This window comes from Abramis brama, assembly GCF_963993115.1.
Source record: "Abramis brama genome assembly, chromosome: 10".
Lineage (NCBI taxonomy): Eukaryota > Metazoa > Chordata > Actinopteri > Cypriniformes > Leuciscidae > Abramis > Abramis brama.
The window spans coordinates 3,176,451-3,199,820 of NC_139972.1; the positions used below are offsets into that span (position 1 = coordinate 3,176,451).

At 36.7% G+C, this 23,370-nt stretch overlaps 1 protein-coding gene across 2 annotated transcripts in view; it reads left to right on the forward strand.

Moving 5' to 3' along the window:
- Window positions 1–20,674, forward strand: part of LOC311091349 (NACHT, LRR and PYD domains-containing protein 3-like) — a 34,755-nt gene extending 14,081 nt beyond the window's left edge. For both annotated transcript variants that reach the window (XM_084127258.1, XM_084127259.1), the window contains exons 9-13: window positions 1,471–1,650; window positions 3,106–3,279; window positions 17,603–17,776; window positions 18,784–18,957; window positions 19,380–20,674. In XM_084127258.1, coding sequence (XP_083983384.1) covers window positions 1,471–1,650; window positions 3,106–3,279; window positions 17,603–17,776; window positions 18,784–18,957; window positions 19,380–19,392 — 715 coding nt within the window. In that variant the 3' untranslated portion in view covers window positions 19,393–20,674. The remainder of the gene's footprint in view (window positions 1–1,470; window positions 1,651–3,105; window positions 3,280–17,602; window positions 17,777–18,783; window positions 18,958–19,379) is intronic.
- The last annotated feature ends 2,696 nt before the right edge of the window (window positions 20,675–23,370 follow it).

Consider the following 23,370-nt stretch of genomic DNA (forward strand, 5'->3'; position numbering starts at 1 on the left):
AAGTTAACTTTGACCTCAATACCAAAACTACGTCTGGGAAATAATTGGGCATGAAATGTTGTTTTAAGTTGAACTATTTTATATCAATAAACGTGAGGCTTCCGCAAATAAAAGTTCGCAGCAAGTGGCTTAGCCAAAGACGAACGAACAAGTTCAAACAAGACTATTAAGAGTGACATTTAAGGGATACTAATTTGTATTCATTATACACTTATTACACCGATTTTTTTTACCACATAATTACGGGGACATTGAATTGAGATTAATGTTTTCTTACCTTTTTACAGCGTACAAAACAATCGTTCAGACAAGATGATCACAACAATATTATCAAACTCTGTAAACAATAAATCAACTCTGATTTAATTTTCAATACAATTACAAACGGAGACGCAAGACGGCAAGTTGTAGCAGCTATTTGAATGAAACGAGAGAGCGCGTCCGTTGTGATGCATGGTGTAACGTCTGTCAGAGAGTTTGAAGTCTGCCCAGATGAAGAATACAAGACAGTGCAAATGAACTGATAGTTCCACGAGACTTTTATAGATGTTTTCTCTCAGTTAAGCACACTCTTCACATACATGTCGAAGAGCGAATGTTAAAAGGGAAAAGAAAACACTCTAAATCACGCTACAAATCAAAGTGGAAGTAAACACATTATAATAAAACAACGGTCAGCAGTAGAGCGGTCATCTTCCTCTTTGCGTGATCAATCTCACTCTCACTGTGCGTGCGCGCTCACATAAAAATAGCATGCATACAATAACGTACGCCATAGAAGAAGTTATCTTAAAGGCACATCCACATTAATGTCATGAACAGTACTTAACACTAGGTGGCCGTTACAATGGATGTGCGCGGTGTTATAATGCGTTGCTATTGACGACCGTCATTATAAGGAACTGCTTGTTTTATTTGTTGTTTGTTGATTTTCAAGTATAAAACTTGTTGAAATGTCTTCAGTGTGAGCATCAACTCTTTTTGAACACTTTCATTTCGTTTTAACAAAACCGTGATAATATTGATAATCGCGATAATTTTGGTCACTATTATCGTGATATTAAATTTTCATACCGTCCCATCCCTAGTATACACATTTATATTTAGATTTTTTTTATTTAATTTCATTTAAATGTAAACATATATTTTTATATTTAGGGAAAAACAAAAATATCAGTTTTATATAATCTTTCTCACAAAAATACATAATTTCTTAGAATAACAGTAAAACTCACTGACATATTGAATTAATTGTTTAAAAAAGAAATATTGCGCAAATTATGAACTTACAAATAATAATAATAAAAAAATCCTGCTTGAATTTGACTGCAGCTGTGTTATCATAATGATTTGTGCTCTGTGACAGACCAAGATCCATCTAACATGGTGATTTGATGTAATTGGTTTCTCTTTGATAATGAAGTATCTGTTGATCTGAGAAAGTGAAGAGTGTGTCATTGTTCTGTACAGGTTGAGTAAGTGTGGTGTCACAGATGAAGGTTGTGCTGCTCTGGCTTCAGCTCTGAGATCAAACCCCTCACACCTGAGAACACTGAATCTGAATCTGAATGGGGATAATCTAGGAGACTCAGGAGTGAAGCAACTCTCTACTGGATTGGAGAGTCCTTACTGTAAACTGAAGGAATTGTGGTAAGATCATCTCTCTGATAGTCACATGATCTGATGCTCAGATAGAGATATTTTTAAATAGTTTATAGTGAGACCAAATCAGAGTGGGATTGTAATTTACATATAATGATTTTACATGAATCACATTCAACATAATCACAGTTAATGTACTTGATATCTGAAACTAAAGCTCATTTCATTCATCTTCACTCACATCACATCAGTGGCAAGGCTACATAAATGCCAGGGTGGCTCTGGCCCACTCAGATTGATGGCTGCTCCACCTAATCAAATGAGACACCAATTTATTTGCTTGTGGTAAAAGAGAAAAATCACACATAAAGGACAATAAGCATTGCTCAAATACATGAATTTAGCAGATGTCACTCCCTAAACTTTGCCGTGTGTACGTGGTCAATAAAAGCAATAAAAAACAAAAGATTTATTCAAAATCTGAATGGATTATATATTGGCTAGAAAGCACAGAAAGAGCATTCCATTTATACTCACTATAAAAGCTAATCTTAGTTCATCACGCTGACGATCTCACAAAGTTCAATTTTAATCAAGAAAGCTGTCCACACTGCACAATGAATCTCTTATTTACTTGTGGAAAAATTATTTAGAAGGGTAATCTCACCTGCACATACGCAACGTCTTTCCACTTGACTGCTTAGACTCTCAACTTGCTCCACCCACACACGTACATCGCAGATGGTTTGGTAATACTTTGGATATAGAAAAAACATGGATATACGTGGTTGTCCATGAGGATATATATCCAATTTGCAAAAAGTGGGCACAAAGTGGCTGCAAAACGAGGAAACGTATCATACATGTTCACTTATATTTGACAACCCCATCTCTTAGTGCTGATAAAGGTTTGTCCCTTTTATAACTTCAGTCTGTATGATTTCTGTGATGCAGAAGGAATCCTGGAATCCAGTCTTGAAAGTGGTGGCACTGGGACCGGGTCTTGGGCCCATCATCGCTGCTTGAAGCTATATTTTTCATTATTTTTATCCCATGTGTTGTAAAATTAAAAATCTGAGAGTAGGTATTGAGGTCGGCCCTATTTCACCAAGATCCACTTTAAAATTTCTTGCCTTGCCACTGCATCACATGACACCTTTGTTCAAGACTGATTTACACACAACAAAACTAAACTAATGAAATAAAACATAGTACACAAACAAATACTAACAATAAACATAATGATGAAAAAATAGGTGCAGAGAGCTAAGCAAAATAAAGAATATTAAATTCTGATAACTGAATATGCATCTCATTTAATTCACATTTATATTGATCAAATTCAACTTTTCTCAGTGTCAGTCTCCATCTATAACACTGTTAATGTTAACATAATTAGATGAATATCAGCTACATTTTATTCTACAGGGATGCTTTATTTGTAATCATTAAAACATAGATGGGCTACAGAGAAAGTGAAAAATGTGTCGTTGTTCTCTACAGGTTGAGTGATTGTGGTATCACAGATGAAGGTTGTGCTGCTCTGGCTTCAGCTCTGAGATCAAACCCCTCACACCTGAGAGAACTGAATCTGTCATATAATAAACTAGGAGACTCAGGAGTGAAGCTGATATCTGCTGTACTGGAGAATGCTCACTGTAAACTGGAGAAACTGTGGTAAGATCATACGTAACTCTAACATGAAGCTGTGGCAATGAATTTTCCAATTTCATTAATTCATAAAGTAACATCAAAATGAAATTCATGGAAAACTAACTGTTACATATTTTACAAAACTATTGAAACAACATTATCAAATTACCATTCATCAATTTCATATCATGTCTGTTCATATGATGTAAGAGAATTTATATTTTTCTGTTTGAAGCATTTGCTCTATTTCTCCTGTTGCTGTGAGTTAATATGATTGATCTGTAAATGATTGAACACATGAACTGCTTCTTATTAAGGTGATACTGCTGTATCACTCTGATAAACACACTTACTCACAATCAAAATTTAACACTCTTTACTTTGAACACAATCAATTTCAACACAGTCAGGATTAATACAGTCCATTAATTTTAATTGTAGGAGAAAACTGGATTTTTTTTACATGTTTAAAATCTACATCTAAATCTAAAGAAGTAGGTACGGTTCTGCGATATGACGATTTTTGATCATGTACGATTAAAATGTCTCCATGATCTGCTTTTGAAGAAATATCGTAGTATTGTGCATTCTGTTAGTTGCTGTTCTGGTGCCTCTGTCCCAACATACTGAACAATGCAACGTATATTAACCCTCTGGAGTCTGAGCGGTTTTCTGGGCCCTGGAGGTGTTCTGACATGCTCTGACATTTGTGCTTTTTTCAGTTATTTATAAACATGTTAATGGCAAAGGTGTAAATTCACTCTATATAGCACAAACAGGGCTACCAAAATATGTGATCACCATGCATGTATATTTTTTAATTTTTAAGAGAATAATGTTTATGCGTGGTTATTGAAAAAAATAAAAATGAAAGTTGCTGAAATAAGACCACAAAACTCATAATAAATATGTGTCAATAAGACTTTTGTCTAATGGATGTTGTCGCTTCGAGTTCTGGCTTCAAAATTATGTGAAAATAGTCTTGCTTTATCGTTCACATAAAACAATACATTGATTTAAATTGATGTAAAACAGGTTTTGCTTGGAAAGCCAATATGCGAGGGGGGCGTGAACGAGGAGTGGTTTACACCTTAGAATACAATGTCCCACCCACTCTGCATAATTAGCCATTCATTCAGGTGTGACACTGACTGAGCCACAATGCAAGGACAAAATATATATTTAGAAGAAGACTTATATTGACCATTTAAGATTTTGCTTACATCTATCTTGTAAATATGTTTTGCTATTTTATTAAAAAGGTTACAATTACAACAATAATTACTTTCAACAATATTTCAAGTGTACTCTTTCTTTGTAAAAAAAAATGATTATAGGCCTACATTTTATCTATGTATTCATTAGTTTGAATATAGCCAACATTGGAACAGCTAACATCTTAGTTGCTGACTTTATTTTTGACAAAAATAAGTATTTTATATATATAGAAATTGCTAAACAAAAGCTTATTTATTATATATTCTACAGTAAAAACTGTACCCAAATCTAGTCAACAAAATGTTGTCTTTCATATTTCGCCTGACTGTAACGTTGTTTTTATGAAATATTAGGGCATATAAATGTTAATTTGCAGTTTAATACGTTGCTTATACAAATAGCCTACATTTTATTTCAACATATTTCAGTCGATTTTTACTCATCTCAGTATAGCAATACAGTTTGCTAAAACATCATTGTTCATTCACACACTCGATTTAAATTTAAACTGTCTTTTTGCGAGCTGTGGTAAACAGCGCGCATCTCTGCCGTTCATTCATTCACAAACAGAAACCCGATTCACGTGAGAAGGAAAAAAACTTACAGTATTCCTCAGCTCGCTCCTCGATATACCCGCACTTCTGAGGTACATTTTCCATTATTATTATTCCTCACAGCGCTGCGAGACGGTGTAAACAAGTAATGATCTGAATAAACTTGTGTTTTCTCGAGCTGATATGGGGGCGTTCACAGGATTGCGTGGATTGCCTCAGTCATTTGCGTTTGAATAGCGCACGCTCTCCGTGGGCGTGTCACATTACTTTTGAATGAGCTGTAATGAGCTCGACTGGAATCGCTCTCTTTTAATACAGATTTCATAAGATGAGAATATTTGTTTTTTATATAAATTACTCTATTTAAAAGAAGAGAATTCAGGCTTCATGCCTGTGTGTCTGTATGCCTGATTGACTGAGTATTTGCTGAGTTATTGTTAATTCTCGGACGCGTTTCAGAATGGACTTCACTGACAGAGAGAAGGCAGAACTCGCTTCGTGTTTATTTTTCTTTATTTGGCAAAAAGCACAACACTTTGTTTTTATTGTGAGTATACACCAAAATAATACACATTTAACAGAATCGATTTATGTATGAAACTTGTTTGTAAAATCAAAGTCAAAAGAGTATTTCGGGTCTCAATTCAACTGATAAGCAAAAAAGCGAGCAGATCACGCCGGCGTGATTGCCGACCTCAGAGGGTTAACATAAAATGTTAACGCAGCGGAACGGGACACTGCAGTTCACAAAAGTTCATAATTTGCATGTGCTTTAATGTCTTGTCAGTTAAACATTTAATTTGCGTGCTGATGCGCTGTTCTAACGTGTGCATTTCTCAGCGCGTACATGTGAAGCTCACATGCACTAAAAGCCTGTCTACCAGCGCCTGGATACTGGACTAAGTTATCTTTCGAGTCTTATTGTGCTAATACTGTTAAATACACACAAGGTTTACATAAACAAAGTCGGTTATGTCTAAAGTGAAAGCAAACTTGAGAAAATTGAGAGAAAATCTGCTTGTTAAATGCGTGTATATTAGACACGTCGTGCACAGCTCTTAAAGAGGCCTTAGTAATAGTAATAGTAAATGCTAGAGGTCGACCGATAGTGGATTTTACCGATACCGACATTTAGGTTTAACCGTACATGCCGATAACCGATTATTCAACCGATATTTTTTTAAATGGATACTGGATTAAAAACAAACATAACACTCCAAGTAATAAGGTGCTGAACTGAAATGTGCTAAATTAAATAAATATATTAAAATGAAAATATTAAAATGAGAAGTTCTACAGAACAAACTCTACAGAAAATAATTTAAACATTAAAATATTACAGGTCAAATATGTGTTTCTTTAGCTATAACCTAGAAACGTATGTAAATTTCATAGGTAACACTTTGCAAGTCCCATTTCTTAATGAAGGATGTATTATAGCTTTCATGAACTATATGCATTATACAATATACATTTTTACTGCATGTATTAATTTGAGCAATACAGTTGTACCTTGATCATTCATGTTAGTTCATAGTACAGTAACTAAGGTAATAACAGATAAAATTAAAACTCAATTTAAAATGTATTACTAAATGTTGAAATTAACAAACTAAATTGGAAATATTACTTCTACAACATTTATTAACCTTAGTTAATGCTAAAATTGTAATCTTATTGTAAAGTGTTAACATTTCATATAAAGAGTCATGCTTAAAGATGGCCATTAAAATTACATTAAATGTAGACCTATATTACATGTATAGTCTCTCACTTTATTTGCTTCTATTTTAGAACACTTGATGATTATCTAATCAAAATAACAATGTATTGTAGTGATAAAAAAAACTGAATCGAATGCGTTTATGCGTTTGTTTATGGCCGCATGAACATATCAATGTTGAGAAAGCAATCACGTCACTAGCTTTAACCCCCTGAGGTCGGCTATCGCGCCGGCGCGATAGGCTCGTTTTTTTCCTTATCAGTGAAAACAAATAAATAAAATAAAATATTACTTTTTATCTAATATGCTTGTTATACATCAATCGATCCTGTTAAATGTGTATTATTTTTGTGTATACTCACAATAAAAACAAAGTGTTGTGTTTTTTGCCAAATAAAGAAAAATAAACACGAAGTGAGTTCTGCTTTCTCTCTGTCCGTGTAGTCCATTCTGAAACGCGTCCGAAAATGAACTGTAACTCAGCGAATACTCAGTCAAACAGACATACAGACACACAGGCATGAAGCTTGAATTCTCTTCTTTTAAATTAAGTAATTTATATAAAAAACAAATATTCTCATCTTGTGAAATCTGCATTAAAAGAGAGCGATTCCAGTCGAGCTAATTAGAGCTCATTCAGATGTAATGTGACTCCGCCCACGGAGAGCGCGCGCTATTCAAACGCAAATGTCTGAGGCAATCCACGCAAACTGTGAACGCCCACATCAGCTCGAGAAAACACATCAGATCATTGTACTTGTTTACACAGTCTCGCAGCGCTGTGAGGAATAATACTATAATGGAAAATTTACCTCAGAAGTACGAGGAGCAACAGATCCGAGGCTATGGAATAATGTAGTAAGTTTTTTTTTCATTCTCAAGTGCGGCGTGTATCTGTGCATGAATGAATGAATGAATGAACGGCAGAGATGCCGCTGTTTAACACAACTGGCAAAAGACGTTTTAAATTTGAATCGTTTCTGTCTGTGAATGTTTCACTTTTAGCAAACTGTATTGCTATAGGCTACTGAGTAAAAATCGAGTGAAATATGTTGAAATAAAATGTATTTGTATAAGCAACATATTAAACTGCAAATTAACATTTATATTTCTTATAATAAAAACGAAAGTTACTATGTTACAGACATATGAAAGACAACATTTCATTGATTAGTTTTGGATAGATTATACATTTTTACTGTAAAATATCTGCCACCTCAAATAAGCTTTTGTTTGCCAATTTTTGCTCATATGTTAAATATAGTATGTTTTGTAAAAAATAATCAAATAATATGTTATAGTGTTTATTCCAATGTAGCTTAGGCTATATTCAAGTAATGAATCCTTAACTTTGAAATATGTATGATAAAATGTATACTTTAGTTTTTACAAAGAAAGATTACACTTGAATTGTTGTTGTAATTGTAACCTTTTTAATAAAAATAAAAAAAACAAGGTAGATGTAAACAAACTAATAAAAGGTAAATATAAGCCTTTTCTTTAAAATCATTTTTTATTGTGTTTTATTAGTGACAAATTTGGGGAGAGGATAAATATTCCAAAACTTAAAATACAGTATGAGAATTAACTGCACAATTACTAGACATGTTTTCCTTTTGATATTATAGGCCAATTTGCAAGCACAATTTGTGGAAAAATAAAAAAAACACGAGATGCTTCCAACTGTTGCATTCTTTCTTGTGACACACCTGAATGAATGGCTCATTAAGTATGTGGGCCCCATTGTCTCCAGGTGCGAACCACTAAATATGCATGATCGTTGACGCCCATTCCGCATATTGCCTTTCCAGACAGAAAGTGTTTTGCAAAATTTAAATCAATGCATTGTGTTCTGTGAATGATTAGGCAGGATGATTTTCACATAATTTTGAAGAAAAAACACTAGGCGATGACATCCATTAGTCAAAAGTCTTATTGACACATATTTAGAATGTGTTTTATGGCCTTATTTCAGAAACTTTAGTTTTTATTTTTTTCAATAACCATGCATAAACATTATTCTCTCAAAAATACAAACATGTACATGCATGGTGCTCACATATGATGGTAGCCCTGTTTGTGCTATATAGAGTGAATTTACACCTTTGCCATTAATATGTTTATAAGCAACTGAAAAAAGCAAAAATTTCAGGGCATGTCAGAACATCTCAAGGACCCCAAAAACACCTTAGACCCCAGAGGGTTAAATATTTAACCTCGCCGGCTAATGAATGCATAAAACTGGCCAGCTGGATATAAACTAATGGAAATAGATGGTAACAATTGGGACATAAAATATGTGGGTCAGGTTTGCGTGTGTTTTTGTCACATTGCTTTAATCACTTGAGGTAGCTAATGTTATTCCTCTCAGACTCGACTGCAAACATACTTCTGTTCTTTCTCTGCTAATGCAGCATCTAGTCAACAAATTAATTACTTTATAATGACATGGCAATATGTACTTTAGTGTTCTGTATGCATACCGTTTAGCTGTCAGTGTTTTAAATGCTGAAGTGTCAGCGATCTCCGCGAAGCGTGATCTCTCTGTGGTGCGCGCAGCCTCACGTGTTAACGTTAACAACTCAGTCAGTGATAGTTTTCCTTTGGCCTCTAGAGGCCGCTCTCGCTCTGTATAATCCCAGCAGTCTCTTCTCAGCGCGCTCGTACTGTGTAATGACAGTGCACTCTTCTCAGCCGCTCCAGCAACGGACACAACCCGTAAAAATTATTGGTGTGGATTTTTGCCGATAACGATAGTTCCACCAATCAACTATCGGTACCGATATATCGGCAAAACCGATGAATCGGTTTGTATATTAATTTGTATATTAATTTGTAATTTCTATATTAAGTTGTGTATGTGTAATGTGTATCTTTGATCTTAGGCAAGGCAAGGCAAGTTTATTTATATAGCACATTTCATACACAATGGCAATTCAAAGTGCTTTACATAGAAGAAATTAAAATAATAAAAAGAAATAAGAATAATTAAAACAGTTTAGAAAAATAAAAAATAAAATACAGTACAGTACAGTACAAACAGTCGGACGAACATTGGCACAGTGCTCATTCATTAAATGCATAGCTAAACAGATGTGTTTTGAGTCTGGATTTGAAAGTGACTACTGTAGGAGCACATCTGATCTCCTCTGGAAGCTGGTTCCAGCTGCGGCTGGCATAATAGCTAAAAGCGGACTCACCATGCTTAGAGTGAACCCTTGGTATTTCTAGCTGATATGATCCTTGTGATCTGAGTGATCTGTTGGGTTTATATTCAGTGAGCATATCTGCAATGTATTGAGGTCCTAGGCCATTGAATGATTTATATACCAGTAATAATACTTTAAAATCAATCCTAAATTTAACTGGGAGCCAGTGTAAAGACCTGAGGACTGGTGTGATATGTTCATATTTTCTGGTTCTGCTCAGAATCCTGGCGGCAGCGTTCTGTATGAGCTGCAACTGTCTTATGGTCTTTTTGGGAAGGCCAGTGAGGAGTCCATTACAATAATCCACCCTGCTGGTGATGAAAGCATGAACAAGTTTCTCTAAGTCTTGTCTGGAAACAAAGCATCTAATTCTTGCAATATTTTTCAGATGATAGTATGCTGATTTAGTTATTGCTTTGACATGACTACTGAAACTAAGGTCTGACTCTAGTGTCACACCAAGATTCTTGACTTGATTTTTAGTTGTTTGACCCCTAGAGTGAAGGTATGCGTTCACCTTGAGAACTTCATCTTTGTTTCCAAATGCAATGACTTCAGTTTTGTCTTTGTTTAACTGAAGAAAGTTTTGACACATCCAACTGTTGACTTCATCGATGCATTGGCACAGGGAGTCAATGGGGCTGTAATCGTTAGGCGATAGGGCTAAGTAGAGCTGTGTGTCGTCTGCATAGCTGTGGTAAGCAATTTGGTTCTGTCTCATTATTTGGCTCATTGGGAGCATATACAGGTTGAACAGGAGTGGCGCAAGAATTGAGCCTTGAGGGACTCCGCATGTCATGGATGTCCACTCAGACTTATGGTCTCCTATACTCACATAATAACCTCTCCCATCTAAGTATGACCTGAACCATTTTAGGACTATCCCAGAAAGCCCCACCCAGTTTTCCAGCCTGTCAAGAAGTATGTTATGATCGACAGTGTCAAATGCGGCACTGAGGTCGAGTAGTACCAGCACCGATAATTTGCCTGAATCAGTATTTAAGCGAATATCATTTATTATCTTTATGAGCGCTGTCTCTGTGCTGTGGTGCGGTCGGAAACCAGATTGAAAATTGTCAAAGTATCCATTCGAGCATAAGAATTTGTTCAGCTGATTGAAGACAACTTTTTCAATGATCTTGCCTATGAAAGGAAGATTTGAGATTGGCCTATAGTTGCTTAATATGGTCTTATCCAGATTGTTCTTTTTCAGGAGGGGCTTGACAACTGCAGTTTTCATGGAGTTTGGAAAACTCCCAGAGAGAAGTGAGGCATTTACCACTTCTAGAAGATCTGCTTCTAAACTTTTTAACACACTTTTGAAAAATGATGTGGGAAGTGTGTCAAGAGTGCAGGTTGATGTTTTAAGGTGCTGTACGGTTTCTTCCAAAATTTTGCCATCAATTTCTTTGAAGTCAGACATAGTAACTACTTTCTCAGGTGGTTTGATCTGTCTAACCACTGCGCAACTCAAGGATGTGCTGATCACCTTTCTGATATTATTGATTTTCTCAGAGAAGAAAGAAGCAAATTCTCTGCACTTGTTGTCTGAGAGCATTTCACTGGGAATCTGGCTTGGGGGGTTTGTCAGTCTCTCTACAGTAGCAAAAAGAGTGCGTGTGTTGTTTAAATTGCTGTTTATAATATTTGAGAAGAAAGTCTGTCTAGCTTTGCCTAGTTCCATATTAAAAGCATGGATGCTGTCTTTGTAGATGTTATAATGGACTACAAGTTTTGTCTTCCGCCACATGCGCTCTACTTTTCTGCATTGTCTTTTCATATTTTGCACTGCTGTTGAGTTTCTCCAAGGTGCTTTTTGTCTGCCACTCTTCTTCCTGACTTTAACAGGAGCAATACCATCAAATACACTTTTAACTTTTGAGTTAAAAGAATCAAGGAGAAAATCAACAGAGTCAGCAGATATACTTGGTGTTAAGGATATAGCCTTCATAAATAGTACACTAGTGTTCTCATTTAAGCATCTCTTCTTGACAGACACAGATCTAGCTTCAGTGGCAGGAGAGATCAATATATCAAAGAAAATACAGAAATGATCAGACAGTGCTACATCCTTAATAACAATCGATGAAATGTTTAGACCCTTACTGATGAGTAAATCTAGAGTGTGTCCACGATTGTGTGTGGGTCCATGTACATGCTGAGTCAGATCAAAAGTTTTTAAAACACTTTTGATTTCTTTTGCCATATTGTTCTCTGCACTATCTATGTGGATGTTAAAATCTCCAGCAATGGCAAAACAGTCAAACTCTGATGTAATTCTTGATAACAGTTCTGTAAAGTCCTCAGCAAAGGCTGGAGAGTATTTTGGAGGCCTGTAAATTAATAACAATCGATGAAATGTTTAGACCCTTACTGATGAGTAAATCTAGAGTGTGTCCACGATTGTGTGTGGGTCCATGTATATGCTGAGTCAGATCAAAAGTTTTTAAAACACTTTTGATTTCTTTTGCCATATTGTTCTCTGCACTATCTATGTGGATGTTAAAATCTCCAGCAATGGCAAAACAGTCAAACTCTGATGTAATTGTTGATAACAGTTCTGTAAAGTCCTCAGCAAAGGCTGGAGAGTATTTTGGAGGCCTGTAAATAATGATAAGTAAAATGCGTGGAGCACCTTTTAACCAAGCGGCAACCTCCCCGTCTCTCTCTTGAAACCAACACGGAAGTGAGTTAAACTGCAATTCATTGACTGGCCGCTTGGCCTGGCTGCAGAAGTGAGTCAAATCTGTATCTCCCTCATGTTAAAATTACCAACTTTACAGCAGAAAAAAATATGTTTACAGCCTGGATCTCTATGTGGCTTTGGTCTATACAGCTAATTTTGCCCTTCATAACAACTGTGAGGGGGGTGAATTATTTTATAACTCGTCCGTTTAGTTGATTAATATTTAAATTTAAGGGTGTGGCCAGTGGCCACTTGAGTGACAGGTGGGTTGTCGCTGATGTCAATGCTAGCCGTTTGTCTGCTGTTACCAGCCGTCACTTCACCTCAGCAAATGTTAGCTGCTGAACTTGCCATCTCTGCAGTGTTTGTGCTTTTTTCGGGATTATTTCATACAATTTAATACTTGGGTACAAAGCCCACGTCTTCGTTATCGTTCGAGAGAACAACCAGCGCTGTATTTCAGTTGTTTTCCTCCGTGAACCTGCACTAATGGATGTCTGACAATTTCGTTGCTTTTTGGGGTTTTCAAATTTAAAACGTCAATAAATGCTCGTTCGTTCTGCTCTCACGGAACAGATGGATTATAATATGCTTATGTACCGTCAGATGAAATCATGCAGGCGTCGGCGCTTTCTCCGTCCATGCAATAAATGCACATGAATGAGCGCGGATTTTCTAGCGCATTTACTTGAACTTCATAGGCAATATATCTATGGTTTAACCCATTTGAGAGACGGCCAAAATCAGAATTTAAAATGGACTGAATAAGCTCTCTACGAACTTGAGCAATGCCGCGCTGACGGACCATGAAAGAGTGACGGACATACTGTATGCACATAAATCACTGTCACACACAAACACTCTCGAAGTAATACACAGTCTCACTTGTTGTAGCCATGTCTTTTAACTATTATAATATTACGAAGGGCAAAAATAGGAACGTTTAATTGGCTTTACATCATCAGCTAACTCGATCACGTCGAGCTAGGAGATTTCAGATAGCCAGGCCAGGCTCCTCAGCTCCACTCACGCCCCGCCTGTTTGTCTATTTTCTGTTATCCGGGAGTGACGCAAGGCCAAGATGGCGACGGCCGGCTCCGCCCACTTTAGGCTTCAAAAATGCTCTTCAGAAACCTACGGGTGACGTCACGGACACTACGTCCATATTTTTTTACAGTCTATGCTTTTAACACAATACCCAGATATTTGCTTACATTGATAGATATCTTTAAAAAGAGCAGCTAGACCCCCACCTCTCTTAACAGCTCTGCAGACACTCATAAAAGTAAAGTTAGGAGGGGCTGCTTCATTGAGGACTGTTGTCCTGCAGTTGTCTTCTAGCCAGGTTTCATTCAGAATTTTATTCAGAATAAAATCCAGATTGTTTGTGGTTATTAAGTCGTTGACTAGAAGTGATTTATTTTTAAGTGAGCGGATGTTAAAGAGTGCTAACTTAACAGACTTACTTTTCCCCACATCAATCTTAGTTTCATTTCATTTCATTTTCATTTATTTATTTTTAGAGCACATTTAAAAACAACCCTAGTTTGACCAAAGTGCTGTACATAAACAACAAAGGGATAAATACAACTACACAATATGTTTTAGACTAACAACATCTGTTCAAAGAAATAAGATCTAAGCATCGATTTAAAAACAAAAAAAGATGTTGCTGTTCGGATGGCTACAGGGAGCTTGTTCCAGAGTGTTGGACCAGCAATTGAAAAGGCTCGATCACCACGGTGTTTCAATCTGGACCTAGGGATGAACAGCATTCCTAAATGTCCCGATCTGAGTGGGCGCGAAGAGTTGTTTGAGTGCACCAACTCAGCAAGATAGACGGGTGCAAGATTATGTAAAGATTTAAAAACCAGGGTTAAAATTCTGAATTCTACTCTGGATTTGACCGGCAGCCATTTCAAGGAAACTAAAATTGGAGTGATGTGCTGATACTTACGTGAGCTTGTCAGAAGCCTGGCAGCTGCGTTTTGGACCATTTGCAATCGCTCCATAGATGACCGATTTATCCCAAAATAGAATAGTCCAAACGGGAAGTGATGAATGCATGGATAATTTTTTCAAATTTTTTTAGAGATAGAAACGATTTGACTTTAGCTAGGCGACGAAGATGGAAAAAACACGACTTAACTACCGCATTTATCTGCTTATCAAACTTAAGGCCGGAATCAAATCGTGTAATAGGCACGTTAGTTTGACGTGTAATAGGCACCAGATTAGTTAGGTTTGCTGTACGGCTATTGAAGGCCTTAGACTTTCTATCTTGTAATAGAACAGCAATAGAGAAAGATACAGGCACACTGGGTTCCCGTTTGTTCTGTAAACATTTGAGAAAGTTGCTGTTATCAAAACGGGGACCCGACACATATCACTGAGAGCTGGTATCAGTTGTTTTTGTTTCACCTCGAGCAGATGGAGGAGGGTGTGGGCCCTGGCATTGTGGCAGAGGCCGAAGAGCTCTCACAGGAGGAGGGGGAGGGCGAGCTGGGCCCGCAGGCTTTGATGGTAGCGGTGCCTGTCTTTTTTTGTTTGGTATCTGGGGGCTTGCAGCAAAAGAGTGGGATAGTCTGGTTCCAGCATACACCAGTTCTTCCATTTTCTGTGAGAAGCACAGAAGTGGCGATGCTGGAGAGAGGGAAAAAGTGTATGGTGAAAGGGGATGTTGCTCTGGTGTTATCGGAGGCTGTAATATGCTGTCCTGGCTTCCCTGGCTGTTTTCCAGGAAGTCGTCCTTGGGTGCTGAATCTTCAAGCAGTTCTGATATGTCTGTCTGTGGTGAGCTCTGTGGGCAGGGCTCAGCTGAGATTGTGTCCGTGAGCAGAGGTTGTTGTGGCGGAGTGGTGTTATGAAATCCCGTGGTCATTCATACTGTGTCCAGGTGTGTGTGTGCCGTTCAGATTGAGTGGATTGGCACACACTGCAGAAGGATGATTGAGGGAGAAGTAGATATTGTCCTTTAACACTCTTGAACCAAGTTTGTTTGGGTGATGGCCATCCCGATGAAACAGTTGTCTCTGACTCCAGAAAAGATTGAAATTGTTCAATGAAGTTCACTCCTTTTATATTGCAGGTTTTTTGCAGCCACATATTAAGCCCAAGTAACCGTGAAAACCTGTTTGTTCCTCTTGCTGGGAGAGGTCCACTGATGAATGTTTGAACTTTCAGTCTTTTAAGTGTTTCAAAAAGTTCATGGAAATTCTTCTTAAGGAGTTCTGACTGCTCTTTATGAATATCATTCTTCCCCACATGAATGATGAGTCGATTTGCAGCCTTATGTTTCATCACAATGTTCTGAAGTTCCCTGTTTATATCAGAAGTTGTTGCTTGTGGAAGGCAGCACCTAGTTGTATCCTTGCCGCTAATGTTTCTGATTATGGAGTCCCCCACTATCAGAGTCCTGGGCTCGGCTGCGCTCTGAGCTGAGTGCCGCTGTCTGCTCGACCTTGAGCGCCAGTTAGCATCAGTGTTAGCTACTGGCCCATTCAGTCTGTGTTCGATCACATTCATCACGTTTGGAGATTCCTCATTTACATTCCTTAGTACTTCAAATCTGTTCTCAAGATGTATAGGCGGTGGTAGGAGACCAGTGTTTGCAATCCTTGTCAGAGCTGTATATGGTGTAGAGGATGCTACTGCGGCAATATGTGATGCTCGTGAAAATCTGATGTCTCGAGTGCCTTTGGGTCTCGCTTCCTGTTTGTGCCATCGATTAGTAAGTCGATCGGCTTGTTTCTCTACCTGTCAAGGAGCACTAGTTTCATGGGACTCACCGGTATGCTGAGGGTGTCCATGACGAAGCTCTGTTGTGTGCTCCGTCTGGTTTGGTGGTCCCGCAAGTAACTTTGTTTCAAGAACTGCAATCCTTTGTAAAAGTCTGTGGCAGTTGGTGCAGCAAGAAGATTTCAGAAGAGGCATTTTCTCTTATCCTTGTAGGCAGTTGTGTTTTCCTTTCCCGGAATGTAAGCTGGTCGGGTAAAAGAATTCTCAGTTTTTGTAGTAATCCAAACTTTGTCGTATGAGCACTGTGCTGATTTGCTGAAGTTAAAATTAGGTGATAAAAGGAAATAAAATAAAGGAAATAAAATATATAAAAAAATAGGAGATAAAATGTAAAAGCGATAGAGCAAAGCGCGGAGCAGTAAGCAAGAGCGTCCGAACAGTAGCTGAGCAGGAAGTCTAATATCTTAATATTTAATAACAAAGAAAATAATGACGACAATTTTTTATCTTTGCCCCTGTCTGCCATTCTTTTTTATTTTATATTTTGTTACCTAAGGCTTTGTTTTTAAAATATGGACATTAGTTTGGCTGTAATGCTCAGTCACAAAAAAGTAAAACCAACATAAAAAAAGAATCGTGATAAAATTGTGAATCGTGATTTTCCTGAAAAAAAAATCGTGATATGATATTTTTGCCATATCGCCCACCCCTAGAAGTAGGGCATGGCCAATACCAGGTAAAGTACTTATTCTACCATGTTTGCAAGTACTTGTTAGAAGAAGCAGTCGAGCAACAGGAGAGGACATCAGCTTGTAAGTGTTTACTTTTATCATTAGATTTTAGTGCTTTTTTCATTGCTAGGAAACTTTGCTTTGTTTACTGTGTTTAACAGTTTATGCGTGCTGAAGTCACGTTTGTTTGTTTGTTGTGCATCTCGCGTGGCTTTTTAGTTTTGCAGGTAAAGTACTTATTCTACCATGTTTGCAAGTACTTGTTGCAACAGGAGAGGAAAAAAGAGACATTGCACAAATTATAAACATATATATATATATATATATATATATATATATATATATATATATATATATATATATATATATTATTATTATTATTTTTTTTTTTAATTGTATGTTTATAATCATCTTTTATAATTATTATATTTGATAATGAAGTCTATGTTGATCTGAGAGAGTGAGGAGTGTTTCATTGTTCTCTACAGCTTGAGTAAGTGTGGTATCACAGATGAAGGTTGTGCTGCTCTGGCTTCAGCTCTGAGATCAAACCCCTCACACCTGAGAGATCTGAATCTGTCATATAATAATCTAGGAGACTCAGGAGTGAAGCTGATATCTGCTGTACTGGAGAATCCTCACTGTAAACTGGAGAAACTGTGGTAAGATCATACGTAACTCTAACATGAAGCTGTGGCAATGAATTTTCCAATTTTATTAATTCATAAAGTAACATCAAAATGAAATTCATGGAAAACTAACTGTTACATATTTTACAAAACTATTGAAACAACAAATTACCATTCATCAATTTCATATCATGTCTGTTCATATGATGTAAGAGAATTTATATTTTTCTGTTTGAAGCATTTGCTCTATTTCTCCTGCTATTTCTGCTGTGAGTTAATGTGATTGAACACATGAACTGCTTCTTATTAAGGTGATACTGCTGTACCTATAGTCACTCTGATAAACACACTTACTCACAATCAAAATTTAACACTCTTTACTTTAAACACACTCAATTTCAACACAGTCAGGATTAACACAGTCCATTAATTTTAATTGTAGGAGAAAAATGGATAATGTAGAGGGGGTTTTTTTGTTTTGTTTTTTTACATGTTTAAAATCTACATCTAAATCTAAAGAAGTAGGGCATGGCCAATACCAGGTAAAGTACTTATTCTACCATGTTTGCAATACTTGTTAGAAGAAGCAGTCGAGAAACAGGAGAGGACATCAGCTTGTGAGTGGTTTACTTTTATCATTAGATTTTAGTGTGTTTTTTCGTTGCTAGGAAACTTTGTTTTGTTTACTTTGTTTAACAGTTTACGCCTGCTGAAGTCGCGTTTGTTTGTCGTGCATCTCGCGTGGCTTTTTAGTACTTGTACCATGTTTGCAAGTACTTGTTACAAGCAGTCAAGCAACAGGAGAGGAAAAAGAGACATTGTTTAAAAAAGAGGCATTGCACAAATTATAAACATACAATTAAAAAAAAAATATATATATATATATATATATTTCCTGCTTAAGTTAGATTGCAGCTGTGTTATGATAATGTTTTGTGCTCTGACACAGACCAAGATCCATAAAACATGGTGATTTGAGCTTATGTTATTGGTTTATCGTTGATCTGAGAGAGTGAAGAGTGTGTCATTGTTCTCTACAGTTTGAGTAATTGTGGTGTCACAGATGAAGGTTGTGCTGTTCTGGCTTCAGCTCTGAGATCAAACCCCTCACACCTGAGAGAACTGAATCTGAATAGGAATAATCTAGGAGACTCAGGAGTGAAGCTGCTCCATGATCTGAAGGATAATCATCATTATAAACTGAAGATACTATGGTAACAGTAGTTTTTAATAATTTTCATCATCATATTTTCATTTAAAGTTCAAGTGGCTGTTTTACTCTCTAGAAATAAAAGGAAATTGTACCAGGCTCAGTAACACCACATGTGTGTGAATATTTCGTCAGAGATCATCAGATAATGAGTCTCTTATATGAGTTAAATTCTGCTCATAGTGTTTTGACTGATTGTGAAAAAAACATTAATGTTATTTTCAGCTTTTACATTTTTACTGTCTCTGTGTGTGATAAACTGAGATTTGGGTTGTTTGTAATTAACTGATATTAAATTAGTAGTGGAGTGTAATAATAATTTCTGCGGAATTAATATAGCTTATTTAAGTTTTCTTATGAAAAGATGTGACAGACGAAATGTCTCATACTGCATATATGATTGTTTGTTTGTTTGTTTTATTTTAGGACTAATATCTAGTATCTGATCTTCTCAAGATCATCTCTACAGAGACTCACAGTCAACAGAATCAAACAAGACTAAAGATACAGTGACTTTCATTGTAATAGATTAAGACTTCATTTAGATTTCAGCAATCCTTTTGATTTCTAAAATGCCTTTTAATTTCACAGCAGCAAATTACAGTTTCTCATTTATGGTTAATCATTTTATTTGTATAAACGCATAGTATAAATTCTAAAAGGTTGGAGTTTTGTTAGAGAAAATATAGAGCCTGAATATGTTTGTGTTTGTGTTGTACCAGCAGACTGAGACAAAGACTAATAAAATATATACTTTTTGTGATAAAAAAAACAAAAAAAACCAGTTCAAGCTCACCTTTGGAATACAAATAATGGAAACTTGAGTTTGTATATATAATGATAGTTGTGTTATATTTGTATTAATGTATTTAGTGTTTCTTTGTAAAATTATAAATGGTGGTAACAACTATTAAAGTGACGATTTAAGGCTCAATGACAGTATCGTGAGAATATTAATTTGTTTCCTCACAAGTCTAGTGTTTGAGGAGAGTAATAAAAGAGATTGTGGAGCTCCTTCCCCCATCCCAGAACTTCACAATACATCCCAGAGTTGTAAACACTAGTGATGGGAAGTTTGGATCATTTTACTGACTCTCTGGTTTGATCTCGTTCATCAAAATGAACGAATCTTTATTTGAGTCATTTTGTTCAATTAAGTGGCTTTAAATGTTATACTTTTAACAGCCTAATTCCCCTTTCACCTCCGCACCTGATCATATTCTGAATTAAGAAATTATTATAATGCAGTCAAAAATAATTTACAGGGAACATAAATAATTACTTTACCATCCGATTCTTTCATCCATGTGTCATGTGACATACGCAATGAACGGATAGTTCATGAATCGCCCATCGCTAGTAAACACAAGAGGCTTGTTCGACTTCATGCAGCTCTGCGCAGAGCGATCGGCGGCTGACTTGAAGCAGTGCATGCCAGTTAGAAATTTTGTCCGACTTGATACAGTGCCGACGCCACGTAACTGTGACGTATGCCGTCAAAGTACTGCGAGAGCGATTCGAGAGTAGCCGGAGAACTTGGCTCTGATGACGAGACAGCTGTTCCATGATTGCCTGGATTCACCGCATGACGACAATCACATGTTTATTTTCACACCTTTAGTTCCACTAAAGCTCACAAATCATTTTTTTATAACAGTAAACACTCTTTTCATGTAGTCGCAATGTTATATTGTGTTATGTTTATCAAAATAAAACTGATTAAAAAACTTTGACTCCACTTCATTGATAGTAGTTGTAGGCTTATGTTGAACTTTATTCTTGTTCAAACAGACGCTGTATGAAGCAGTACATAAAGTATTGAATGAAAATGCCTCTGAAACATCTGTGTATTTGGCAAATATTGCATTTATTTCATTTCAGCTGTGGTAAAGTATGCAAACACCACATGAGTGGTCACTACGAGAACCAGAAAGTGTCCTACTTCATGTCTCCGTTTGCAGCTCCTCCCCGGCTGCACGTGGCAACTCTCACCGATCGGTTACATCCAGCCTCAGCCGATGTTGAACACACCTAACGAAAAGTATTTATTTAGGGAAGCTACCAAGTTTTCTGGAGGGGGCAAGTCCAAAACAATAAATAAATAGGTTTCTTTCCTAAGAAGAAGTGTCTAACTCACCTCAAGTGAAAACAACCAAAACCTCCCTACAGCTTCCTTAACTTTAGACCTACAAAAGCTTGAGGCAAATAAGACTAACAAAGATACTGTATCCTCTTCCACTTGGTAACCAATCAGGAATGACGAGTGATCATGGGAGCCACCTGGGGCCTGTACCATGAAGCTGGTTTAAGTGGATAGCCAGGTAAGTTTAAGATTAGTTTGCGCCAACCCTGGGTTTTAGGTACTATGAAAGTAGCTTGGCTTTAATCGGTGTTCGTCGCCATGGTATCTTACGCTGCACGGCTAACCTGCTCCGGGGCAGGTTATGTTCTGTATTGGAGATCTCAGACTGAAGTTTGACCAATCAGCTGTGAGCAAAGAAACATAAAGGTGACATAACTAATTCCCAGTGTCTGTTGCAATGGCTTCACCTTTTCTTTCCAAATCCTGTGGACTTGACAGGAGATGACAAACAAATTTAGTTTGGACAGACTAAATCCCCTTGCCTTTCCTGATACGTGAATGAAAGATACAGATTTTGCGCGGAAGGAATATCTTATCTTTGCGAACTTCTTCTTGTTATGCTGCACATAACAAATGTGATATGTCGAAGCTATGCACTTACTGTACCACAAATGGTATGTATTGCCTTGTTTCTTTTGTTGTACATACTTTTATACGGTCTGTGATGGGGAGAACCTGGAAAAAAACACGGTTTGTCAAACCATTCGCAATGTGGTCCTCGTTCTGCAGGGGTACATTAATAGTTTCATTGTGTGCCCCGAACATTTATCAACCATGTCCTTAACCCTCTGGGGTCGACAATCACGCCGGCGTGATCTGCTCGCTTTTTTCCATAGAGTTGAATTGAGACCCGAAAATACTCTTTTGACTTTGATTTTAAAAACAAGTTTCATACATCAATCGATTCTGTTAAATGTGTATTATTTTTGTGTATACTCACAATAAAAACAAAGTGTTGTGCTTTTTGCCAAATAAAGAAAAATAAACACGAGGCGAGTTCTGCCTTCTCTCTGCCAGTGTAGTCCATTCTGAAACGCGTCCGAAAATGAGCAATAACTCAGTGAATACTCAGTCAAACAGGCATACAGACACACAGGCATGAAGCTTGAATTCTCTTCTTTTAAATTAAGTAATTTATATAAAAAACAAATATTCTCATCTTGTGAAATCTGTATTAAAAGAGAGAGATTCCAGTCGACCTCATTAGAGCTAATTCAAATGTAATGTGACTCCGCCCACGGAGAGCGTGCGCTATTCAAACGCAAATGGCTGAGGTAATCCGCGCAATCCTGTGAACGCCCCCATCAGCTTGAGAAAACCAAAACACAAGTTTATTCAGAACATTACTTGTTTACACCGTCTCGCAGCGCTGTGAGGAATAATGAGGAATACGAGCTGAGGAATACTAGTAAGTTTTTCCTTCTCGGGTTTCTGTTTATGAATGAATGAACGGCATAGATGCGCGCTGTTTACCACAGCTGGCAAAAAACAATATTACGTGACAGTTCTCCATTATGGACGCGAGCGCTCTAAAAAAAGCACTAAAAGACTTTCAAACTTTCACAGAGACCTCAAAACAGAAAGTACAAATCCTTTCTTTAAAACGAATTTCATTTTGTATCAATTGTATCTTAATTTTAATAATTTTTTCATTAACAAATTTCCTGGATTTAAAGTAAATATAGCAATCACAACATAAGGTGCTTGAACTGGAGATCATCATGAACCAGACCGTAGCCTACTCGCCTCACATGTCTAAAAAATGTGAAATATATTTACAGAAAGCTGGTTCTAAACAAAACCATCCAAAACAAAAGACTATGTAGCCTAGTAAATGTGCATTTCTCCGGTGCGTTCACTAGCCTGCTGCGAAGATCGCGAGTCAATAGCCTATTGTCAACGTTACAGTCAGGCGAAATATGAAAGACAACATCTTGTTGACTAGATTTGGGTACAGTTTTTACTGTAGAATATACTGCCACGTCAAATAAGCTTTTGTTTAGCAATTTCTATATATAAATTACTATTTTTGTCAAAAATAAAGTCATCAACTAAGATGTTAGCTGTTCCAATGTTGACTAAATTCAAACTAATGAATACATAGATAAAATGTAGGCCTATAATCATTTTTTTTTACAAAGAAAGAGTACACTTGAAATATTGTTGAAATTGTAATTATTGTTGTAATTGTAACCTTTTTAATAAAATAGCAAAACATATTTACAAGATAGATGTAAGCAAAATCTTAAATGGTCAATATAAGTCTTCTTCTAA